Consider the following 25652-nt stretch of genomic DNA (forward strand, 5'->3'; position numbering starts at 1 on the left):
CAGCTTCACAAGCACTCACTGCCATCCGCAGTCTGCTTTAAAAAGGTTTATTTGTCCAAACATAAGCAGCTAATAGACAAAATCAGCTCCTTAGCTCACCCTTTGTCCTAGGGTTTCCCAGCCTCCTCTCCCAGGGGTCTCTGGTAATCCTGCTTCTTGCAGCTTCCTTGTTCCAGCCAGCTCCCTTCTCCAGAGCCAGCTCTGCTCCCCTTTTGGGACCCCAGCCTGAGGGCTACCTCCCTGAGCAGCTGGACCCTTGTTCCAGGGACCCACCACCAGACTTAGCTCCACTCCTCCGTGGTTCCTCACCCAAGACAGAGTCTACCCTCTGACAAGCCTTTTTAGCCCACCTCTTTTAATTGGCTCGGTTGGTCCCACCTGCTCTGACACAGTGGAGCTGGGCCTGGTCTACTCAGAGGACCAGCTCCCCTGTGACAGCCATGTTACTACTGAGGTTGAGATAGTTCAGAATGGGAATGCTTTAAATGCAACAACCCAAAATCACAGGAAACTTGTAGCTCTAGCTGCACTAGGCTGTGGAGTTAGGCATGGGATGGGAGAGACAATAGGTACACCTACACAGCAAACCAAGATCTGACTGTAGCTTGCTAGCTTTAACCTATTCAGTGTGGGGACAAGAGCAGTGAAGACGCGGTAATATGGGCTTCAGCGTAAGCTAGCTGCCTGTGCACAAGCCTGTTGGGGACGTGGGTATGCCCTGGGGTTGCTAGTCCATGCAGTAATGGAGTGAGCTGAAGGGGGGGGGTGAAGAGTCCCGCCCAGGAAAAGGAGGAGACAGCGAATGGAAGGCTCACAGAGTCTCAGCTGCAGCCTGGCTTTCGTCGCGGCATAACTCAGCAGTGATACGGGATTATGAGCGAGCGATGGGAAGATGAAGGGTTTTACTGGAAATGATATTAAAGTGAGATTTGTCCCAACAGAGTTGATGGAAATTGATGCTCACTCTGATAGCTGCTGTGTTGTAAGGAGCCACCGCCTGAGAAAATGCTGTTCTCTCATCAGCTGCCATGTATCTTTCCCATCAACCTGCCTTGATGTGTGCGCTTGTCACCTCTCTGAGGTTGGCCCCGTGGCCTTCTGGAGAGCTCTGCTTTCCTGGGCTTGATATCTCAGTTCCCAGGCCAGCACTTACCAGGAGTATAGCCTGAGCTTACAATTGTTCCGTAACAACTGCTCTAGACAATTACAGGTGCCATTGATGGACTCAAAAGGGACTAGCCTCTGGTCCTCCTTGGGCAGCACCCTGGTGTCTCTAATGTGAAAGTGGGGAGTGGAATGCCACCTTACTTGATGGCAAGTATCCATTCTGTCACACCTCAGCAGCAGCATAAGTACCAGATGCTCACCAACAGACTCCTGTCTGAGCTGTGCAGGCTGAAGGGACACCATTGGTGGAGAAAGAGGCAAGGAGAGGAAAGGAGAATAACGGGCCCACTCCCTTTTTCCCACCATTGTCCGTATTTATTTTCTTTAGAAGTGGGTACAAGCCACAATGTGGGATCCAGATCTGAGCTAGAACTCCCCTAAAGTCTGGAGATATTTGGGTCCAAGTCACCTCTGATTTTCTTCACCTTTCTCCCTCTGTTGTGTCTCACTTCTCCTCCTTCCCGGTATCTAATCCTCCCATTTAAAAAACTATGTCAGTCTTAGTGCCATTTGTGGAATAGGTTCTGGTTTCCCCCCTGTTGCATTGGCCTTTATCGCTAGTGATCAAAAAGAGGAGCTTTTGATAGCAAAATGAGAGGTAACAGACCAACAGCAGCAACTGCAGTAGGAGAATTTTTAAAATAATGAATATTTTTCTGATGCTTGATGAGCGATGTGGCATTTTGAAGACTGTGTTAGACTTGCAAGCTATCCTTTTAAGGTGGGGAGGGGTATTCCTGGTCCTGCTTTTAGGCCATGGGGCTCTGTAGGGAAACAGTCAGTCTAGAATAAGGTGAGGTGAGTTGGGCCTCTCTGTTTCAGGGAGCAGGCTGTTTTGTCTCTCTCTGCTTTTGGGTTATCATTCTGAATTCTGAAAAATAAAGCAGTTACTCTTGACAGAAGGTTGCAGTTTATCTTATGTTGTTTATTTCACTTCTCTGTTTGTATGCCATGAACATAACAAATAGGATTTACTACATTTATTACTATAGGCAGGTAAACAACTTGGTGCCCGAAACTGAATGGAAGAGTCCCATCCCATAATATTTTGGCCCCCACATTCTAATGCCCTGTCTATAATCCCTAAGTGTTACCCACCATCTGTATCATGCTCACAACTTGTTCTTTTAAGTTAAATTGTTGGCTTTAAGCTTCCTCCTCTCTATGTATGAATTACAGCAGGGTAGTCAAGGGGGGTGGTTTGAAAACATGTAAAATAGCCACAATTCCAAGGATGATAATTTCACAATTTGAGCTGGTATATTTGACAGTTATTTGCATTTCTTTTACTATTATGAAAAGACCCACAGATGGCCAATGTGTATTAAAAAAAATTTTTTTTTTTGCTTAGTTACAACTCCCCTTAATAGTCAGTGTTCAACTTGTATGTCAAATTAGGCTGATGGTTGGAGATGGAATTATCCTGGGCTAGTCCACAAGAGGCATTCTGACCCAATGGTTAAAGCCCAGGGCTGGGTGCCAGGACTCATGGGTTCTAGCCTCATCCCTCACAATGGACAAAATACACAACTACTTTGCGCTTCAATTTACCAGTCTGTGTTACTGCGTGAGTAATACCTGAGAGGGATGTCGGGAAGCTTTATTAACATTCATGAAGTGCTTGAAGACTGTGGGATGAAAAGGGGCATAGAAGGGGCCATAATTCAGCTGCAAATCCGAAGCAGAGAATTCCTCCGGTGTAGGGAATTCACTGCTGATGCATCTGCACTGCAGCCGGCCTCTGCCTCCAACCCCCTAACACACAGTATGGGGCATGCAAAAGTTCCACTTTACCAAAAGGATTTTCTACTGGTGTGAGTTTGATTATGGATTCTAAATCAGCGGCACAAGCTTGAGTTGCTTGGAAACTGCTCTGATTTACATTGGGACTACCTGTGAGCTGTATCTGGTTCCTAATGCCTCACCCTGCCCCAAGCTGAGCTCCAGCGCGCGAGGGAATTAAGCCCACAAACTGGTTAGTATGGAATAAACATTATAGGCCTTGTTTGCATTGTAAATCCATGCAGAAGTGTACTGAGAGACTAAGTGAATCTGCTGGGCCTTGTCTTTCAGGAGAGAGTTCTCTGAGCTGCTGGAAAAGTTTGGATCTCATAGCAACACAGAATCGGCACGGAGTTCTCCTGTTCACCACGGCGGCAGTGAGTATTGACCCTCTGGACGCTGAACTGCATCTTGGCTGCTTGAGGGGCACAGTGCAGAAAATGTCAGCCCAATCATGGATACTAAAAGAGAGAGAGAGAGACAATTTCCTTGAGTGAAACAAGAGAGGATTAGTTGGTATCTAACACTTCTCCAGCTCCCTTAACTCCACCTTCAATGTGCAACAACTAAGGAAAATATTGTGCTAGTAACTTATAATAACGCCTAGTTCTTGTAAAGCAATTTTCAACAGTGGACCTCAAAGTGTTTTAGAAAGAGGGTGAGTACTACTGTCCCCATTTTACACCTTTTGAAACTGAGGCAAGAGCACTGAAGTGGCTTGTTCAATTCAGTGACCAACACAAGAAGTCAGTGGCAGAGGTCGGACTAGAACCCAGGTCTCCTGGCTACTAGTTCAGTCGTTTGCTCGCTGGAGCACTCCGCTGCGTCTTTTTGGGAAGAAGCATGTGACACTGTAACATGGTGGTATTTGTTGTTAATTACCACAATCACAGGTTGGAATTTGTGGTGAGAAGGTAAAACTCTGTTAATTAGTTTAGAAATATACTGATATCATTAACGTCAATGGTAGGTATTTCTGCCTCCAGGTAAAGAACCATGAAAGCTGTTTTAATTCTTGATTATGTAGCAGGGACAGCTGGGAAGGAGTAAGGGGGGAAAATACTTTCATTATCTGGACTGTCTTATTTTGTCCTTTAGGTAGATATTTGGAAAGTACATCCTCGGGGTCTTCGTCACGTTCCCAGAGTCCTCTGCTGCTGAGCCCTGCAAATTCTCATGGCCCACTCATTGGAAACTCGGCTCATTCCCCACACTCAAGCTCGCAGTATGTACCATATTACTCAACACTAGAGCTCTTTAGGAATTTTTCAGTTACATTTTTTTTTCATTGGAAAATTCTGATTTGTCGACAGCAAAACCAATCAATCTCACAATGTTGGAAAAATATGTTGGAAAACTCTGAAATTGTCAAAATGTATTTTTTGGCCACTTTCTAAATGAAAAATTCTGTTTCCCAGTTCAAAATGACTTTTCATTGTGAAATTTAAGCGATTTAGATTTTGAAAGTTTTTTAAAAAGAAAAAAGGTAGAAATCAAATTGAAGAATTTTGAAATTACATGTTTCAATTGACCCAAACTAAAAACTTTTTGGTACTTTGATTCATGAAATTTTTTGAAATTTGGACTTTTTGTCCCAATTTTGAATGGTAAGAAATTTAAAACTCTCAAAAATATTAATGGGACAAGGAAACCGGCTCTAAGTTACACAGGCATCAACTCATAAAGTCTGCAGGCTTGTCTGTCTGTTTCTAGAACATTATTTGTATTGCTGTAGTGCTTATAGACCTCGAGAGGGCCCCATTGCCAAAAAAGTGTCGAAGTTGTCTATGCAGTGTAGCTGTAGCCGTGTTGGTCCCAGGATATTTGGGTGAGGTAATATCTTTTATTAGACCAACTTCTGTTGGTGAGAGAGACAAGCTTTTGAGCTACACAGACCCGAAGAAGAGCTCTGCGTGTGGCTCGAAAGCTTCTCTTTCTCACCAACAGAAGTTGGCCCAATAAAAGATATTACCTCACCCACCTTGTCTCTCAAAGCCATCTAGTGGTTTGGGGGGCACAACCTGAGACACCTGAAAGGGCCTTATTTTCATAAAGTGCAGCGCTCCCGCCCTCTAAAAATCAGGCCCTTTAAAGAGGTCTCAACTTGGGCTCCTCAAAATTGAAGAACCCCAGATCGATAGTCGCCTTCTCTCTTTCCCTCTTTCTCTTTAAAACTATCCTCTAATATGCAGGGCTTGTCTGCGCTTAGAATGCTCCAGGAGCACAGCTGCGCCACTGCAGCGCTTCAGCATAGACGCTACCTACCGGGATGGGAGGGTTCTCCCATTGGCGTAGGGAATCCACCTCCCCCAGAGGCAGTAGCTAGGTTGACAGAAGAATTCTTCTGTCGACCTAGCATTGTGTACACGGGGACTTAGGACAGTTTAAGCACAGTGCTCAGGGGCGTGTATTTTTCACACAGCTGACCGACAGAGTTAAACCAACTTAATTTTCTAGTGCAGATCAGGCCCCAGTATTGTCTTTGGATACATTGACTGTATCTGCTCATGTACTGGAGGATGGATAAGCAGTCATTTGGTGTCTTTCATACTGTCGCACTCTATGTTGTTTTTAATATTATTATTTATCACTTGTATTACGGTAGCCCCTAGGAACCCCAGTCATGGACCAGGACCCCATTGTGCAAACACAGAGCACAGCCACCGCCCCAGAAAACTTAGCCTACTGTGCTATAGGCAGGAGGGACCTACAGACTGCACGTACTCCATTTGCATCCCTTTAAAGGTGAGGGAGAGCCCAAGGCTTACAGATGTCTGAGAGGCCAACATGGCACGTCTTTTACAAACATGCCCTTGGTGGAGACGGCCTGCAAGGCTACGGCTGTTTTCGGCAGATCATGGCCTCATGATCCATTGCCCCACCCTCGGGCAGACATTTCCACCAGTGCAAAATCAATGGCAGTGCTACCCTTCTGACCTGGCAGCATTTCACACCTGCTCTGCGCTGGGGGGAGGGAGAGGAAATGGCTGCACAAGGGGCTAGGGAATGGAGAACCAGGCCTTTTATTTCTATGGAGTGTGGCACTTTGTGTTGTGTGTATATGTTTTAGTTCCAAGCTTCCTATTTTGTAAAGTACAAAAACCAGGGTCTGCTATGTGCAGGGAGGGCTCTGCTGCCGGCTCCACCTATAGGAGTGACTGGCACCGTTAAGGTTTGCATTAACATTGGTACTTCGAGTGTGGCATCTCAGCTTAGGCCCTGCTGCTTTTCTTCCTTGCGCTAGTGTAAATCAGGGGTAATTCCCATGACTGGAGTGGCCACCCACCCCCATGAGAGGAAAACCAGCCCCTTAGTTCAGACACAGAAAATCCACTTAGCAGGTGAACTCCACAATGTGCCCAATATCAGCTCTTTATTAGGGATTTGCAGAGGACAAATATTTGGCACAGAAGGCTTTAAGCTGCTTGGATAAACGGACTCATGCCTGGAGACATCCATACAGAGGAGAGAACTGCTCATCTATTTGGCAGCCATCTAGACCGCCTCGCTCCACAAGTAACCCTGTTTACCGCACAGCATAGACAGGAGGTGACCTGGTTTGGTACTCACGTATGTGCATGATGGAGGTGTCCAGTAAAACAGTGTTCAGCAACCGATAAAGCAAAAGTTCTGCTAGTCTCCACCTAGGGTGACCAGATGTCCTGATTTTATAGGGACAGTCCCCATATATGGGGCTTTGTCTTATATAGATGCCTATTATCCCTTGTCCCGATTTTTCACACTTGCTATTTGGTCACCCTATCTCCACTTGAGGGATGTAGAAGAGGGTAGGCAGGCATGAAATAGCCACCTATAAGAAACACCAGCATTCAGACCACTTGAAATCTCAGATCTTGGAGATTATGAGCATGTGTGCAACTATCTATGGTATAATCTTGACTCTTACAAAGTAGTGACTCCTCCTATTCTGTACAGGCCCTTATGCTGCACTCATCACCCCGGCAGCTGGACATCTTCCAGCTGTGCACTAAGCAACAGGACTAACATCTGCAATGTATGGTTTATTCTCTTCCTCATCTCTTCCCAGATAGTGCAACGGATGTGCTTTTTTTTAACCACTATGTTCTATGGCATCTTATTTCCTGAAAAGATTTCTTTTAGAAGTTTCCTTTGTTATACAAATATGACACGCCCACACTCTTCGCAATATTCTGTGTTCCCCAGGTTGTATGACAGCCACGAGTTTAAAGGGATGGGGCTGTTTAGAAGTATGGAGAAGTTGTTATCTCTTGTGGTGATTGCATAGTTCAACAGATCACATAGTCATCGTATTGTATTGTGAGCTATCAGGAAATTAAAAGATCATTCATGTGACAGATTGCTTACAGGTTATTATATGGATGTGGTTAGAAGACTTTATCTTAGAAGAGAGAGAACCAGTTAGTTACCGCCTTTATTTACTAAGGATGAGTGGCCTTATCAAGTGGTTGATGCCCACTGTTGCTCTTCCAGTAATGTCAGCCTTTCCTACTGCTCCAGCACCTCCATGCTTTGTCCCATGCTGACCCCCACGCATAGGGAAAACTCCCTAGCAATATTTACCAACCTACCCACAGTATTCACTTCTAAATCCCTCCCTCAAACCTGCCTCTGTTGTCGTGCCTACAAATCATTCCCACCTGGCATTGATTAGGCAAGTAACTGGCTATGTCTTCGGCTTTTCTGCTGAACTCCATTTTATTATTACCCTCCCCGCCTATCCCACTGCCACCCCACTGATCTGTTTCATCCATCTGTTGTGTGCTGCATACCATGAAGATTGTAAGCTGTTTGGGGTAGGGAATCTCTTCTTCATTACTTGTCCAGACAGTGCTGATCACAATGAGCCCTGGTCCTCAATTAGGGTTCTTAAGAACTACCATAATACAAATAAACAACAATAACAGTAACAACATTTATCCCCATAAAAGTAGTGAATACTCCTCCCCCACACACACTCACCTATAAGCACCTGAAGCTTTACCCGTTTCTAGTCCTAAACTCAAATCAAACGTATTCTTGAGGTTCAGAATGGTTTTAATAAGTGTTTTCTGCACTCCCATTTTCAGGTAGAGTGGAGGAAAAGAGGAGGCAGAGGGAGAAGAGGTTGAGAAGGATAGGGAGATTGCAGATTTAGGAACAAAACCAAATGTAGAACTTTTCATTCAGCAGTGGTGGTGACTTGCTACTCTACTGTGTAATTACAGATGTACTCGATGACTCTATAGAATAAAACTGACCACTGTTGTGTCTTCTGCTAACTCTTCTGTTCCTTGCAGCTACTCCGTTGAATCAGGGATTCAGTGCATCTCCATAGCAAAATCCTCTGGGTTGGGGTTGACAATCAGTGGCGGATCTAACAGGCCAGAGGGTCCCATGATTTATGTTCAAGAGCTTATGCCAGACGGGGACTGTTACAGAGTAAGTCAACAGCATGGAGGGCTTCTGTGACCTATGAAACAGGAGTCTTTCCTGAAAGCTCCAGCTGTTCGGAAGGAGCTCTCATTGGGATGGGCGAACAATCTATGGCGTGGGGTAATAAGGATGTGTATTGCAGGAGAATACTTTGAGCAGAGTGTCACTCTTTTTCTGATGAACTAATCCTTGTGGATAAAGCTTGATGGTACACAGATGTCTCCCTCGTTTAGGATGGGCGGCTTCGGCCTGGTGATCAGCTAATTGCCATCAATAAAGACTCTTTGGTGGGCAGCACATATGAAGAGGCCAGAAAAATACTTGCAAAAACCAAATTCAGGTAGGCATGCACCAGCAGCCCAGGCGAATAAGTTCCTTGGGTACAAAAAGCATTTCCTATTATTGTCAATAAAGGCCATATCTTGTGATATCTGCTGAGTGTTAGGTAGGAGACCTGCACATAGTTCTAAGCTTAAGGTGCAAGAAGAACCTCCCATATTGGAGACCTTCATACTTCAGGAGGTCTTGAGTACATGGAGCTTCTCACTTCATAATCAGGAATGGCAGGCGTCCTTCCCAACCTGTCAGTCTTTGTATTGCTTTGCAATGAGTGTGTTCCATCACACAGACCTTCCCAAAATTCTGCAACAGAACTTGGGCTCTCATAAGAAGCCTCTCTGATGAAGACAGCTGTAATATTGTTGCGTGTTACACAGGCAATTAATGAGCTTAGCTCAGAGGAAAGACCACAGAGCTATTCCTGTGAAAGTTCTGAAACCTTAAGCATGTGTAGTTTTTAAGCACTAACAAAACTTGGTTATTTTCAGACATGAGGGAAACACAGAAGTGGCCTTTATTCCTGGAAGGGGACGGTTACATCCCGGACTCTCAGTTCATAACAGCATCCAATTGCCACCTCCTAAGGCCATGGGGAATGGTCTTAACTCTTGCAGGTTGAAAGTCCATGTGAGGTCACCTGAGGTACGTTGAAGTTCAGTATAAGACCACAGAGGCTGACCCCATGATTTCCATCTCCAATCGGATTACTGTTTTTAGGGACTCTGTGATAATCTTTCCGGATTAGCTGTTTGGAAAGTCAGCAGTGTGGACTTGTTTGGCTCTGTTTGCTCTCATATGGAGTTGGGTATTTTACATCTGAGATATTGTTTCTTCTGGTTTGGGGTGACAAAGGATCAGTCAATTGAAGTGATGCGTTTGAAGGTCGCTGAGATGTGTTTTCATCTCCAGAGTCCTGGTTCAAACCTGTTTTCAGAAGTCACAAGTGAAAAAAGCAATTGGTGACAGTAACTCAGTGAATACCTGCCCACATTCAACAACCATCAAATTCTGCACCGTCAGCACTCGTTCCTCATGAGGCGCAGCACTATACTGTATTTCCTGAAGCTAGAGGTGACTTGGAGATTTGGCCATGCAGCTCCCATCAAAATCAATGAGTCATGTGGTTAAGTATGTAGCATGGCAGGTTACAGTGAGGGCTAGCTCCAGTGTTATAGAAGGAGCTTGTAAACAGTCATCACTGTGCATGGGGCACTGATTCATTGCCAAGTAACCTCCTAGCTTTGGTTGTGTTGTATTTCCACAGTTCTCACCCTTTTCCATACCATAGACCCAATTGGGACCCCTTTCCCATTTAATATTCTGATTGCAGCTCTGTGACCCCAGGTTGAGAGTCCCTGCTGCATTTGATCCCAACATGTCCTTGTAGATAGCTCTGCTTTCTGTCCATTGGGTAATACTAGAGGTGCCCTTAAGATCATAGAATAGCAGGATTGGAAGGGACCTCAGGAGGTCATCTAGTCCAACCCCCTGTTTGAAGCGGGACCAATCCCCAGACAGATTTTTGCCCCAGATCCCTAAATGGCCCTCTCAAGAATTGAACTCACAACCCTTAGTTTAGCAGCCCAATGCTCAAATCACTGCTCCCATCTAGGATGATCCAAACTCCCTCAGAATCCATGGATGTCTTGGATATGTAGGATTTTAAACAAACCCCGGTGGCTACAACACGCCGGGTCATCCTTGGTGTGATTCCACTGCTCTCAGTAAAGTTACTTCAGTTTAGCCTCCTGTGTGTGTAATCATCTGGGAGATTCTTAGATCCCACAGTAATGAATGTGGGAGTTAGGCGCACAAAACTTTTGAAGATCTGGGCCTCTGGGACTATTATTGACACAATCCCCTTTTACTCCAAAACAGGACTCTTGTTTGGTTCATCATCATTGTTCATGCTCTCTCTCTAGCACAATAGGTTCACATGGTGCTTCACGCAAGAGATGGTTCAGTCTGATTCCTTAGGGAGCAACTGGGACCTATTGAGCTCTTTCCCCTACTTTTGCTTTTCACTTACACTGGCAGACTGGGCTCAGCATTTTGTCCTCTGTGCTATTTTGTTTTGTTTTTTAGACTAGACAAGAAAATCTCTTTCCTGTGCCTTCTCCATCCCCAGACATTTGCCCCCCAGAGCTCACAATATCAGGTAAGAGACATGCTTTCTTGCGATCTCCTCTGTTTGTGTAGGTGGCGAAGGTATCTAGTCCACAGATCCTCAGTATCCGAAGTAATGAAATGAAGCTTTAAATACCTACAGCAGTCAGGGATGGCTCTAGGCACCAGTGCTCCAAGCACGTGCTTGGGGCGGCACTTTCCAAGGGGTGGCACTCTGGCTCCTTTTTTTTTTTCCTGCTTGGGGCGCAAAAAGCAGGGAGCCGGCCCTGAGCGGAGGTGAGCTGCGGCGGTGGGGGGCACGGGGAGGGCTGCAGGAAGTAACCCGGGGGGGGGGGGCGGCAGAGGAACCGCTCCCTCCCAGCTCACCTCCTCTCCACTGCTGCCTGCTCCCCCAAGCGTGCCGCCGCTTCGCTTCTCTCCCCTCCCTCCCAGGCTTGCTGCGCGAATCAGCTGTTTTGCGGCAAGCCTGGGAGGGAGGGAGGGAGGGGGGAGAAGCGGAGCGGCGGCGGCACGCTCAGGGGAGCAGGCAGAGCGGAGGTGAGCTGCGGCGGTGGGGGGTGTGGGGAGGGCCGCAGAAAGTAACCCTGGGGGGGGGCAGAGGAACCATTCCCCCCCCCCCCCCAGCTCACCTCTACTCCACCTCCATCTCCTCCCCCGAGCGCGCCGCCGCTCCACTTCTCCCCCCTCCCTCCCAGGCTTGCCTGGGAGGGAGGGAGGGGTAGGAGGGGAAATGCGGCACGCCTGGGGGAGGAGGCGGGGCCAGGGATTTGGGGAAGGGGTTGGAATGGGGTGGGGAAGGGGCGGAGTTGGGGCGGGGCTGTGGGGGCATGGGAACATTTTTTTGCTTGGGGTGGCAAAAAACTTGGAGCCAGCCCTGACAGCAGTGTAGGTGGAGTTTAATAGTGTAGTGACAGGGTCCAGTCCATTAGGATTGATTAAAGGCAATGGTACAATTAATGTAGGGCTCTATTCAGTAGTCATTAGATACCCCCATGTCAGCTTGTTTCTGGGAGCAGGGGCCTTTGCAGGGTGACTGAGTGTCTTAAGGGATTAGCAATGGGATATAGAGCCTTTCAGCTCTAGGTCAGCGGTTCTATGTTGGGTTGGTAGTGATGGAGCGTCACTGCAATTATCCAAAGGCTGTGTGAAATGTGGTTTTGGGATCAGTCCAGTGGCCAGATATCCTTACTGCAGTCAGCACTAACTGGCAGCCTTGCTGGTGGGACTGAATGGCCCTGGGAAGCTGAATTGCTATTAGAAAATAGATAAATCAGTGTTGCTTACAAAGCACAGCATGGCCCCAAATGGGAACACAATTCCACGATCATTGAGCCAAATAGCTTGCCTCCAACTATCCACAAAGAGGTAGTTGTAAATCATGGGAGAGAACAAGGGGGCTTTGTAAGTCTGTCATAATTGTCTCAGCATTCGAGGTTCACATGTAGGAAGATACTCATCTTTCAAATTATATTTTCCTCTGTGCTCACAGACGACTACATACCTCTTGCTTTCACATGATTTTTGTGGTTTGAACAGAAGACTCCCTCCTTGCAGGTTTCTCTTCTGGCTGATGCTTGAGACTTACCATTTAAGATAAGAGCAGGTTAGAAACATTTCCAATTTTGAAAAATTTCAGTGGGAACATTTTTTCCACACACACATCAAACATATTTTTTGCACGCACACACAAACACACGTTTCTTCCACTTAAGATCCCACTTTGTATAGTTCTGAATCCCAAAGTGGCTCGATCTGTTTGCACATTAAACACTTGAGAGCAATTTTCAAGCAAGCACAAAAATCAGCAAACTCAGCTTAAGCACACAAATAATCCAAGACATGCATGAAAGTTGGGGTTTGCAAATGTGCATGCGCCAACCCCGGCCAGTCTGATATCTGCGTGCTTGTTTCAGATACGTGCTAAAATGCACATGCTCTATTTTCTCCAATGGAGATTGTGCATTAGTTGAAGATGTAGAAAGTTTTGAGGAAGAAGAAAGTGAGCCCTCTGGCTGATCCTGAGGCATTTCTGGCTTAAATAACACATTCCCAGCTCAATATTTTTTTTTCCTTTAGGCATTTTGAGTCCCTACTCTATATGCTCAGAGATGTTTGTATTTGCTTAATAAGAAAAAGAAAATGAATAATATCTACAGAAGCACATCTGATCTGTTGGGCTCATGGTTCTGCTCCCCCAAGAAGTAAATGCTTTATCTGCCATGCTGCTTGTCCTTGTCCATTTCTACATCTGCTAATGCTGTCAGACTACTCTGCGATACACAAAACTATTTTGAGACAGACATTCATATGGAGTAATGTTCCTTTGGAACTGAGGTCCTAATTTTGATACTTTGAATTGATGATTTAGCGAAATAGTCTTAATCAATATAAATGTCTCTCTTCTCCTGCCATTTGGGCAGTTCATAAAAAGAATTACTGCCCTCAGTGATGTGATGGCAGGTAAAGTCGCACTGGGATGAGTTCTGGCCTCACATAAGTCTTCACTATTCTTGTTGGAGTCTGTGGAAATTGCAGAGATACACACAGTTCAGTGGCCCAATAGATAATCTTCAACATGATACCGTAAACTTTATTCTGACACTGCGGGTGCACCGCACCAGGGATAAAGGTGGGGAGTTTACCCCATGCTAGCTAACATGTGGTAACTAATATGTGGTAAAACATCCTAGTGTGGGCAAGGCAGTTTGCACATGAGACCAGGTATAAGGGGAACCTACAGGTTACCTCAGCCAACCACTGTGTGAAAGCTACCCCTGCCTTAGCCACACTGGTTTTCACTATGTGATTGTCACCACGCTTTAGCTACCACCTGGTGAAACCCCACCTTTCTCCTAGTGCAGACAAGGCTTACGACAGACTCTTTCCCACTCCCACACTGCATTCTGCATTGGCGTTCGAGAAGAGATCCTTTGGTTGAAACAAGAGAGAGCTGCAGGCAGGAAGGTCTGTTAAGGGCCCTCCACTCTGAAATATGCTTCCCCACACTGGTAAGGCCCCAGACCTGCTTTGTTAACCCCCAGGACATGCTGTCAAGAACATATTTCCTCTTGAAGGGGAGGGTCTGAAGGGACGGGCCAAGGCCAGCCTATGGGGGGCAGTTGTTAGTTAGTCTATCTACATAGTAGACCTATGAGGCAGTGTAGTCTGGTGGACAGAGCCCTTGACTGACTGACTGAGTGTCAGTCAGGCAGACTGGGTTCTATTCCCAGCTCTGCTATGTAACCCTTGGCAAGTCACTTCTCCTTTGTGTCCCCCTCCCATCTTTTGTCTGTCTAGGCTGTAAATTCTTTGGGGCAGGGGCCGTCTCCTGCTCTTTTTCTGTACAGCGCCTCGCACACTAGGACCCTGATCTCAGTTGGGCTGCTAGTCATACAAATAGTATAATCTAGGCTGAGAATCATCTCAGGCAGTCCATTACAGATGTCTGCTTTTAATAGCGGGTGTTACGAGTGCAGCGAAGGGCACAGAGTTCTGAACAGGCCCCATTATACATTGGAATAAACAAATAGTTTTGGGGGGACAGGAGCTTAGTCTGAAATCTGAATAAGTCACTGGGGCCTCTTGACTGATCACCGGTGCCTGGTGGCCTTCAGGATTGCCTGGGATGTCTGTGTTGAGAGTTTATGAGCAAAGCTGCATGGAACTAATCCCGATTAGCAAGGAGTTGAAGGGGAATGATCTGCCCTTGAACCTACACAGCATGGGGCTGGGTGACCAATCCAGTGAACCCGTTTATTACCTCAGGCCCTGCTTCCCAGCTGCTGGCATTAGCGGGACAGATAAATATCAGGATTAGGAGGATTACGCTTGTGACAGCACCTCTGCTGCTTTTCCCCTGTGTTTCCATAAAATCTTCTCTTCACCTGAGAGTCACAGTGAGTGGCATTTTTTCAAAAGTACCTGAGTGAGTTAGGAGCATGTGTCTCACTGATTTTTTTTTTCAACATGACGTGCTCCTAAATCCCTTGTGCTTTGGAAAATCCCACCCACTGATTTAAAACAGCAGGAGGTCTTTAAGGCGATCTGGGTATCAGTTTCTTTGTTAACCTGTGCCCCAGTTCCCAGGCATTGCAAAGATGAAAGAAAATGGCTCTTGGACGCTCTTCTATGGACATGATCCTGTACCACTGAAGTCCATGGGAATTTTGTCACTGACTCTGGTGTGAACAGGGTCAGGTTTTATAAGCCCTTTTTGTTATCAGATTCAAAGAGCTTCATTAGCAGGGTCTTAAAAGGAGCGGTGGCATTACCCATTTTTAGAGTCCATCTGGGCCTCCCCTTAAATGAGCAGCAGTTTCTGCAGTCCTCTTCTGGAGGGGTCTGTTGGGGGCTGCAGGAATTAACTGAATTGTGGGATTTTCCTAAGCACAGGTCCCACTGAAGTCAACGGGACTTGTGCTCCTAAGTCATTTGGGCACTTTTGAAAATGCCCCCTGTAATGAAGAGCAGATTGTCAGCGGCCGGGTCTCTCTCCCAATGCCTCAGTCATTTTCTCTGACGGAGACACTCTACCGTTTCCCTTCTTACAATACAATTTCTATTGTGGACACAAGCATTCTCCAGCCTCATCTTAACTGTACACCCTGCACATACTATGCAGCCTGCCCAGCCTGAGTGAAAGGGAGCTGGTGCTTTTCATAACAGTAACGCAGGGAGAAATCCTGCAACACGTTTTCTTGTGTGTTTTTAACCTGTGAATTCTCTCTTTAATGGGAGTTGGGAACACTTCTCTGAGACCACACTCAGTCCAGCACTTACATAAACCTTACTTTGAATCTGGGTTAGAACTCCTGGGCTAAGGGGCCGGGGTGGATTTTTATAAAACCTCACTGGTTGGGTTTTGGTTTTGTAAAACCGAAGCATAAATTGGGGTGGTCGGAATCCAGGTTGAATTTTATTCAAATCACCAAAGTTCAGAGTCCCAGGCCTCATATATAAACTTCTGGCCAAGATTTTCAGAAGCGACTTGTAATTTTAGTTGCCTTCATTTGTGATGCCCAAGTGGAGATTTTAAAGTGTCCTGGTTTTCAGAGAGTATTGAGCACCCATCCTCTGAAAATCCTGGCCTCTGATTTTAGCCCGTCTGTACTTGAAACATATTTTATGCAATGCCAAAGCCCTGAGCTTAGTTTGGGACGTGCCTTGTCAACATCTCTCTTCCCCCACCTCCCATGCTCTTCCACTAATGATTGCTTAATGTTATTTAGCGCCTGCTTCACCTTCTAGTCAGAGAGCAGCTTCGGGCAGCAAACCGAAAGTAGCGCTGGATCCCCATATTCGACTCAAGGATGGGAAAGTCGAACTGGTAAGTTAAAAGGCTTCCTGCCTTGAAATTGAGATTTTGTGCTCAATAAAATGATGGGGGCTCCCAGACTACATGGTGCCAGCTCCTCCTACTTCTTTCCAGCTGCTAAATTGCATTAAAAGATGCTAAAACTACATAAGCACTTCCCTCATATTGCTTTTCCAGGAAGGAAATTGCTGTAATTTGTATGAGGATGGTTAAGGGAAGAAGGATCAGGTGATGGCAAATGAGAGAGGAGGTGGGGCCAGGCGGTGGTAGATGGGAGGGGAAGTGAGGTTGGATATTAAGTTGTGGTTCATGCTATGAAAGTCTGAGAACCACACTAATGTTAAGATATCCAGGCAGTCCCAGGTCAAGCAAGATTAGGGATTGAAACAGGAGACTCATGGGTCTCTGCCTCAGAGATCATTTTGTGGGCCCCAGTCCAATTCAGCATTCCGTGTTAATAGAACAGCATCAATGTCCTGCTTGGAGACAGCTGCTTCTCTGCAGGAATAGGTGAGGTGCCTTTGGAGATAATGGGCCAAAAATGTTGAAGGCCAGAAGAAAACATAAACACAAAATAGAACAGCAAAAGAAAGAACACTTTCTGTGTCTTCAGATCTTATAGGCAGCAAACCAGGATGCAGGGGCAAACTCAGTCCTGGTCTGAAAGCTAGAGATGGTTCAAAATTTTCAAAGAAAAAGTTTATCATTCAAAAATAGCCCTTTTTGGGTGTTTTTAGAAATTATTTCAGTTTTTCAACAAAATCAGAAATGAAAAAAAATTACCATATTTGGTTTTCTCTTGCTTGCTTGCTTTCCTAAACGGCTGAAATCCTGTTTTGTTTTCCTGTCATTTAAAAAAAATGGAAACCAGGACACACAAATCCTGCAAAAAAACATTACAAATGAAAATTGGTCAAGTTTGAATCCAAAATGGAAAAATATTCTGATTAGTTTATTTGTTTTGCAAACCTGTTTTTTCCTTTTTTCTTCTGGCTCTAATAAGGAGGACAATTGTATTGTCTTAGTGGGAGTGTCATCCTGGTATGCCACATCTCAGTTGGGGCCATTGTCTTTACCATAATATTGCTGGGTTGAAATTACCTTCCAGATAGATGACTGGATAAAACTGTACTCCATTTTTGTCCTATGTTTGTACCGCACCTGGCAGAGTGGGTCCCTGGTCTAGCAATAGGGCTCCTAGGTGATACTGCATACAAATAATAATAATGGCTGAGCTCCAAATACAAGTGGTAATGGTTTGATACAGACTTCATTGCATTTGTGAATATACAGTATTCTAGTTTATGGGTGAATGTGGCATCCCATACATACCAATAGGCAATATATTATTCTGTGGTGTCCAGCCCCAAACCACTAGTAACTGGCATTGGTAATAGTGTAAAACATTTGAAAGAGACCATGAAGCATAACTACCTAAAAATGATGCTGATCATTTTATTGCATGCAAGAAGCTAGTACGTTCTCTTGCTGTATGTTTGTATAACAAGGAGCAAGGTCATTATTTGCAACTCCACGAGTACACACAGTACACAAGCACTCTTGGCAGCTGCAGGGCAGGTGAAAGATTAGGACTGGGAGTGCCAAGTGAGAGGATCTCGAACTTGAAGAATGATGGAAAAGTTGGAGAATGATTGCAATAGGGCTTTGTCCAAACCTGGGCATTGCCTTATTTACTTTGTTTTGTAATTTTCTGTCTTTGCTCAAGCCATCTAAAGGTATTTGGTGGAAAAAATGTTTGTTTGTTTTTTAGGCTGTTAATCTTTGGCAATACGCCATTTATTTTATATGTGGTGGTATATTCTCAAATCAGTGCACAGACTGTACCTTGGTGTCTATGCACTGAGCTCCCATGGACGCACATGTGGAGCTGCGAATATATCTAGGTTTCTCAGCTTGAATCTTTCCCAATTCTGTTGCACAAACATTATGTTCGGGCTCATGATGACGGTGTCAATGAAAGGCATTGGGGTTAGTATGTCGCTTGCTTTCAGGAGAGATTAAAATACCACAAACCTAGTCTGACAGAATCTGGTGCCTACCTGTTTGCATAGAATAAATCTATAGCACTGGGTCACGTGACCTAATCTGCACCTACATCATCTAGTGCTGGATTCAGTCTGCTCCATCTGATTTCCCTTTATTCTAATCCAGAACCTGACCTGGGTGTATAGGGCTATTAATAGATGCGTGAGTCATAGTTCAGGTAATGTGAGATACAGACACAGTGCTCAAAACATTGATTACATTATTAGGATCACAGATCTCATCCAGTACAATTAGGTTCAAGTCCTAATCTGATTAATGAGATAGAGGGATAATAGGCTTCTACCAAACTATCAGAACAGGTCTTGTGAAAAAATGACCCTGTTGCACCATATCTGAGTTCAGTTTGCGGTCAAGAAATATCTGCGCCATTCCTCCAAAATTCTGAGATGTAGAGGATGCCAGACCTGAAACAGGGAAGACACAGTGTGACAGCATCACATGGATTAGAACCTACAGGCATTTGAATTCTCCTGGCTTGGCTTTGTGTCCAGAGAGCCCCTAAAATCTCCCGTGTCCTCCTCTGGCAAGGTTATTGTTGGCACTAGTGTTACACATCTATAGAGAGCTTTTGATTCAGAAGGACCCCCCTTCCACTATCTGTGGGTCCAATCCTGCTCTCATTGAAGTTGAGCACTTTTTGCTATGATGGCCTAAATTCTCATTACACTAACCTACACCCATTTCATGGCCCCTTCATACTGCTAGAGCCATATAAGTGGGCCTTAGTGTAAGGGGACGTCTACACTGAAACTGCTACAGCTGCAGCTGCGCTTCTGTAGCCCTACAGTGTAGACGCTACCTAAACTGACGGGAGGGGTTTGCCTGTTGGGGTAGGTAATCCCCCTTCCCAAAAAGCAGTAGCTAAATTTACGGAAGAGTTCTTCCATCATCCTAGTGCTGTCTGCACCGGGGGTTGGATCGGCACACCTACATCTCTCAGGGGTATGAATGTAGATGTAGTTATGCCAGTGTAAGTTCCCCGTGTAGACCAGCCTTAAGCAAGAATCAGGCCCAATATAACAATGTGTCAAGATGTGCTTGAAGTGCTGAGGATCTAAAGAATATTGTGGGGTTTTTCCTAGTTTAAAGTATTTTGATAAAACATTCCAATCCTCTTCAAAGGATGGGGACCAGAACTTACTGGTGACTAAATAGTGAGGCCTAATTAACTTGATTGTCCTTTGGGTTTCTTATTCTCAACCATTTTATATCAAATATGAACACCCCGCCCACCTGTACTGTATTTTCTTGTAATGTGATGGATACAGTCTAGAAATGTACCACCCACCCCAAGGTTATCTCCCCACCCAGGCTTTTGGATAGGTACAGCGTCTGTCATGAGTATCTGGTTCTATTATTCCTGTTGGCGCTGATACAGCTTGCTGGGCAAGACACACCTTTTCCAGGCATAGAGGCTAGCATTTGCTGCCACCTCATGGTGGACAAAGCAGTTGCCTTTTCAGTTTGGAATCCCAGGAAAATCAGGAATGTAGCATGTGGGTACAACGTTTCCTGCTAGAAATGCACGATGCTTCTCATTTAGAATTCAGGGTTGTATTTTCTCATTGGTCTCTACTTATTCTGGCTTTAACACAAAGTTGCTTCATTTATAAGGAGCATAGCACACTTTGCCTTGCACTTTAAAAGCTGTGTTTCTGAATGCCATTTTATTTCCCCCAAGAGGGATTCTCCAAGGTTGTGGGCCCAAGCTGGAGAAAATCCAGAATTTCCCATGTGTCTATCGGTTAGAGAAGAGGACAATACATGGCTTCTAATCTAGGCTCTGTCACTGACTTGCTGCAGAATGGGACCGCGCATTAGTCTCTGTGTCCCTCAGTCCTGTCATGTATAAAATAGAAATAACATGGATTTGTTTGTCTGTGTTGCTGCGGTGAGGTTTGATTAATTAATGTTTGTGTCTTCTACACAAAGTAAAGAAACCAAAGAAACAATAAATAATAATAACGTAGCTCTTTGACTGGAAGGCCCCATGGAAGCGTAAAGTATTATGACAATGCCTTCTGCAGAAAAAAGCAGTGAGACTTGTATTGTTTGCACGCTCTAACCACGCCGAAGACTCATTCTAGGGAGTGAGAGAGCGAGCATAAATGGGAACTGAAAGGAAGCTGAACTCTTAGCAGCACAGAGTTGTTGTCCATTGGTTTCACTGGAGCGAGAACAGTTTACATCAGCTGAAGATCTGTCCCATACTCTGTATGAAGTGCTCATGGGAAGAGATCAGAAGAGATGCAACATGGTTCCAGATCTAGGTGAGGAGGTGACATGGAGACCTAGGCCAGACCTGCTCCATGAAGAGTCATGTTTACGGTGTGAATGATGATGAACTTGATGATAAATCCAGCTCAGACTGCCCTCCCCCCAACTCCTTCCAGAAAACTTGCATTCCTGTGGGGATTATTCTGTGGACTTGTTGCTTCTGTTTAAAGGTGCTGCAATATCTGGGTCTGGATGTGACCGAGGAGAAGAAGAAGCAATTACGGCAGAGTCTGATCACAGATTCGCAGGGAACAGTGGCCTATGGAGGTGAGCAGGGTGCTGCTATGTGCAATATGAGACAGAAGGTGCATTTCATCCCTGGTATAACGCCATTGACTGCTCTGGGACGTGAGACATGCCACCTGGGAGGTGACAGCTAGAATAAAGAAACAGACACAACAAATCCTGTATCTTGGCAGGAAGTTAGACTAGATGACCCTTGCAGTCCCTTCTAACCCTATGGTTCAGTGCCCAGACAGGTTTTAGTTCAGATGCAATTTATTCAGTAACTGGTCACACAAGGAAAAGGTCTCTGACTGGTCCACGTGTAAAAATGGGAGTAACAGAGAGGGAGTGCACAGGCCCCTTCTCCTCAAACCTTCAGCCTGCTCACCAGCAATGGCAAAAGGAAGCTGCAAAAACAGAATGACAAACCTGCTTTATGTGGGCTGGCAGGAAATTGCTGCCCTCTAAGGTTTGGTCACATAACTCCTTTGTCTCTGCACTGAAGTGCAGCATTGCTTCCAAGTAATTTCTCTGATGAAAATGCTAGGTGGTAGTTGTGGGTTTTTTTTTTAAATCCTAAGCAATGCTTTCTAGAAAATTGGATAGAGGTCTCTAAACTATGGCTAGCAAAAGCATACTGCATACTGACCCTGTATTCAACATACAGAGATTTGGGATGGGATAGAGAACCTTCTCTCTGCTGGAGGTGGTTGGGTTTGCTATAATGTTTGTAGTGATGGAAATGAAATGTATTACCTTCTCCTGGATAATCCGTGGTTTCTGTGAAAATTGGCTGTGTAAACTCAGTTCCAGGCGCTCTCTCCTCATACTGTGACTACTCTCTCTCTTTTTCTCTCATAGATTTTCTTCAAGCACTCAGGGATCTGCTGCAAGATGAGCTGGAGGAGGCTGGCCTTGATGCCAGTTCTGTGCTATTCACTCAGCACGAAGTGGCCAGTTTATTGGATACATCCGCTTTTCACTCTCTGGTCAGCCTTAGCCAAATACTGTTTCTTGCTTTTCTTCCTAGCCTACTGCACCCTGCCTTGGTTCCAAAGCTCCTCTCAGATCAAAGACCTTCTGGGTCTTTCTGTGAGCTGATGTAAGAGAAAGGTATATACCATAAGATGATTTGGGACCAAGTAGCTGTATCCTGGATTCTTGGTCTGGATGATAGCTGTAAACTGTAGAAGAAAACAGCGACAGTGCTATCTTTCTCCAAAAGGCAGAGAAGGCAAAGACTAATGGGCTATCTTTCACTTATACTTTAGTTATAGAAAAGAGAGGCTAGAATTTCATCCCTTAATCATAAAGCTTAAAGGAAATCCCATAAAAGACCTGACTTCCCATGCTTAATGAATTAAAAAAAAACCCCTATGTAATGGTTTGAAGAAAGCTGCTGATGTCAATTTTCTAGCCACACAAAAGAAAAAATTACCACAGTAAAGCCATTCAAGATATTTCATTGCTTAAAGGGGCCATCTTATGTCACTTTGATGGTGATACAGAAGGAAAATTAGCCATGGTGAATCCATTCCAGCTATTGTCACTTCAGTAACACAGTGAGAATTAACCATTGTTCCAGCTGTCTCATGGCGTGGAGCCTGAATTCCTATGGAATACAAAACCACAATTAGATTATTTATTGTGACACTTATGTCATTTTGTAAGAACACAAACTGTCTGAAAATTATTTTGAATAATGATTGGTCGGGGTATGTCAAAAGTATTCATGCGTTGTAACCACATGCTCATGGTGAAAGATAAGCCGAACTCACTCACCGTGTGCACCAATGTGTTCCAGACTTTTGACTCTGTCAGCTGCACCGACGGTGAGGAACTGGAACAGCTTCAACTGGAAATGACAGATCTGCGGCAGGAAGTCCAAAGGCTGAAGGTAAGGCTTATCTTTTGAGCACGTTTTTCTGTCCTAGGCATTTTGCCATAACTCAATTCAAATATAGTGCATGTAACAGTGTGACAATTAGGCAGGTCTTCTGTGTGTATCAATCCTTTACGTTTCTAGGCATTTGTTGGAGGCAGCCACCATTTTGCATTCAGTTCAATGCGCGTTGTCAAGGTTCCTTCCACACTCTGAACTTTAGGGTACAGATGTGGGGACCTGCATGAAAACTTCTAAGCTTAACTACCAGCTTAGATCTGGTTTTGCTGCCACCACTCCCAAGTGCTAACTCCCTTCCCTGGGTAGCTTTGAAAGACTCCTCCACCAATTCCCTGGTGAACACCAATCCAAAACCCCTTGGATCTTAAAACCAGGAGGAATTAATCATTCCCCCCCTCCTTTCCTTTCCCCCCACCAATTCCTGGTGAGTCCAGATCCAATCCCCTTGGATCTTAAAACAAGGAAAAATCAATCAGGTTCTTAAAAAGAAGGCTTTTAATTAAAGAAAGAAGGGTAAAAATCATCTCTGTAAAATCAGGATGGAAAATAACTTTATAGGGTAATCAAATTCAAAGAGCCCAGAGGAACCCCCTCTAGCCTTAGGTTCAAAGTTACAGCAAACAGAGGTAAACCCACTAGCAAAAGGAACATTTACAAGTTGAGAAAATAAAGATAAACCTAACACGCCTTGCCTGGCTGTTACTTATAAGTCTGAAATATGAGAGAGTTGTTCAGAAGATTTGGAGAGCATGGAGTGATGTCTGGTCCTTCTTAGTCCCAAGAGCGAACAACACCCAAAACAAAGAGCACAAACAAAAGCCTTCCCCCCACCAAGATCTGAAAGTATCTTGTCCCCTTATTGGTCCTTTGGGTCAGGTGTCAGCCAGGTTACCTGAGCTTCTTAACCCTTTACAGGTAAAAGGATTTTGGTGTCTCTGGCCAGGAGAGATTATGGTATTGTACACAGGAGGGCTGTTACCCTTCCCTTTATAGTTATGACACGCGTTGTTACAGAGGAGACACGTGTATGGTGCGTCCTCTCATCGAGACTTCATTTTTGTTCTTTCTTTGATTTTTTTCCTTTAAAAAAATGTTTAATGTGCCGAAAGGGAACAGTCACTCTTTTTTTTAATGGAAAACCCTAAAAGAAAATAAACATTTTTAAAATATCCAAAACATAACACAAATAATTCACATCTCATATTAAACCTAAATACACCCCCCACCCTCCCGATCTAACCTAGTATTGGCAGCTCAGCTGTTAAAAGCATGATGGTGACAAGGTGCATTTTTCAGATACATACAAGCTGTAGCCAATGAAAGGCAGTTTTAGAGTAAGAGTGCATCTAAAAATATGGCTGTTGTAGAGGAGAGCTGCAAGTCCGTAGTTGTGACTAGTGAATTAATTCAAGAAAGTCTTATTTCCTGCGTTATTCAGGAGATAGCCTAGGTGATCACAGTGGTCCCTTGTTGCTTTTTCATCTGAGTGAATGTGCTGTCAAACATGATGCCTGACCAAGTGAAAATCTTCCTCCTAGTCTCTTCTGAAGGAGGTGGAAAGCAGCAAGAAGTCAATGGAATATGAACTTCAGAGACTGAACCAGGTTAGTTTAGGGGTTACTTGTGAATTGTCCAGTGGAGGCAGTAGCCGGGCTCCATGGATGCAATCGCACCCACAGAAATCAGGCCCAGATGTGCCCTTCTACAGGCAGGGTTGCCGGGGGTGGGAGCAAAATCACACCTCTCAAGTGTCCTGCACCAGTTGTTTCCATTATCTTAGCCAAAGTGCAAAAGGCAGGCTCTGTTTTAATGTTCTCTGGGGTATGTCTACGCTGCAATAAAGAACCCACGACACCAAGTCTCAGAGCCTGGGTCAATTGACAGACTCTTGAGGCTCGGGCTGAGGGCCTGAAAATTCACAGTGTAGACATTTGGGCTGGAGCCTAGGCTCTGAGACCCATCCCCCTCGCGGGGTTTCAGAGCCAGACTCCTGCCCGAATCTGAATGTACATAAGAATGGCCATACGGGGTCAGACCAAAAGTCCATCTAGCCCAGTATCCTGTCTTCTGACAGTGGCCAATGCCAGGTGCTACAGAGGGAATGAACAGAACAGGTAATCATAAAGTGATCCACCCCTGTCGCCCATTCCCAGCTTCTGGCAAACAGAGGCTAGGAACACCATTCCTGCCCATCCTGGCTAATAGCCACGTATCCTCCATGAACTTATCTAGTTCTTTTTTGAACCCTGTTATAGTCTTGGACTTCACAACATCCTCTGGCAAGGAGTTCCACAGGTTGACTGTGCATTGTATGAAAAAATACTTCCGTTTGTTTGTTTTAAACTTGCTACCTATTAATTTCATTTGATGATCCCTAGTTATTGTGTTATGAGAAGTAGTAAATAACAATTCCTTATTTACTTTCTCCACACTAGTCATGATTTTATAGACCTGTATCATATCCCCCCTTAGTCGTCTCTTTTCCAAGATGAAAAGTCCCAGTTTTATTAATCTGTCCTCATATGGCAGCCATTCCATACCCCTAATCATTTTTGTTGTCCTTTTTTGAACCTTTTCCAATTCCAATATATCTTGTTTGAGATGGGGTGACCACATCTGCATGCAGTATTCAAGATGTGGGCTTACCATGGATTTATATAGAGGCAATATGATATTTTCTGTCTTATTATCTATCCCTTTCTTAATGATTCCCAACATTCTGTTTGCTTTTTTGACTGCTGCTGCACATTGAGTGGATGTTTTCAGAGAACTCTCCACAATGGCACCAAGATCTCTTTCTTGAGTGGTAACAGCTAATTTAGATCCCATAATTTTATCTGTATAGTTGGGATTATGTTTTCCAATGTGCATTACTTTACATTTATCAACATAGAATTTCACTTGCCATTTTGTTACCCAGTTTTGAGAGATCCTTTTGTAGCTCTTCACAGTCTGCTTGGGACTTAACTATCTTGAGTAGTTTTGTATCATCTGCAAATTTTGCCACCTCACTGTTTATCCTTTTTTCCAGATCAT

At 44.7% G+C, this 25652-nt stretch overlaps 1 protein-coding gene across 1 annotated transcript in view; it reads left to right on the plus strand.

Annotated features, from left to right (window-relative positions):
• LOC103305755 (syntaxin-binding protein 4-like) overlaps positions 1 to 25652 on the plus strand; it is a 115080-nt gene that overhangs the window by 66075 nt on the left and 23353 nt on the right. The window contains exons 6-16 of the mRNA XM_065559917.1: positions 3241 to 3326; positions 4048 to 4174; positions 8229 to 8370; positions 8598 to 8704; positions 9192 to 9345; positions 10789 to 10861; positions 16059 to 16156; positions 20659 to 20755; positions 21575 to 21702; positions 22518 to 22610; positions 24155 to 24220. Of these exons, the coding sequence (XP_065415989.1) occupies positions 3241 to 3326; positions 4048 to 4174; positions 8229 to 8370; positions 8598 to 8704; positions 9192 to 9345; positions 10789 to 10861; positions 16059 to 16156; positions 20659 to 20755; positions 21575 to 21702; positions 22518 to 22610; positions 24155 to 24220 (1171 nt within the window). The remainder of the gene's footprint in view (positions 1 to 3240; positions 3327 to 4047; positions 4175 to 8228; positions 8371 to 8597; positions 8705 to 9191; positions 9346 to 10788; positions 10862 to 16058; positions 16157 to 20658; positions 20756 to 21574; positions 21703 to 22517; positions 22611 to 24154; positions 24221 to 25652) is intronic.

Source organism: Chrysemys picta, chromosome 10 (assembly GCF_011386835.1).
Source record: "Chrysemys picta bellii isolate R12L10 chromosome 10, ASM1138683v2, whole genome shotgun sequence".
Taxonomy (NCBI): Eukaryota; Metazoa; Chordata; order Testudines; family Emydidae; genus Chrysemys; species Chrysemys picta.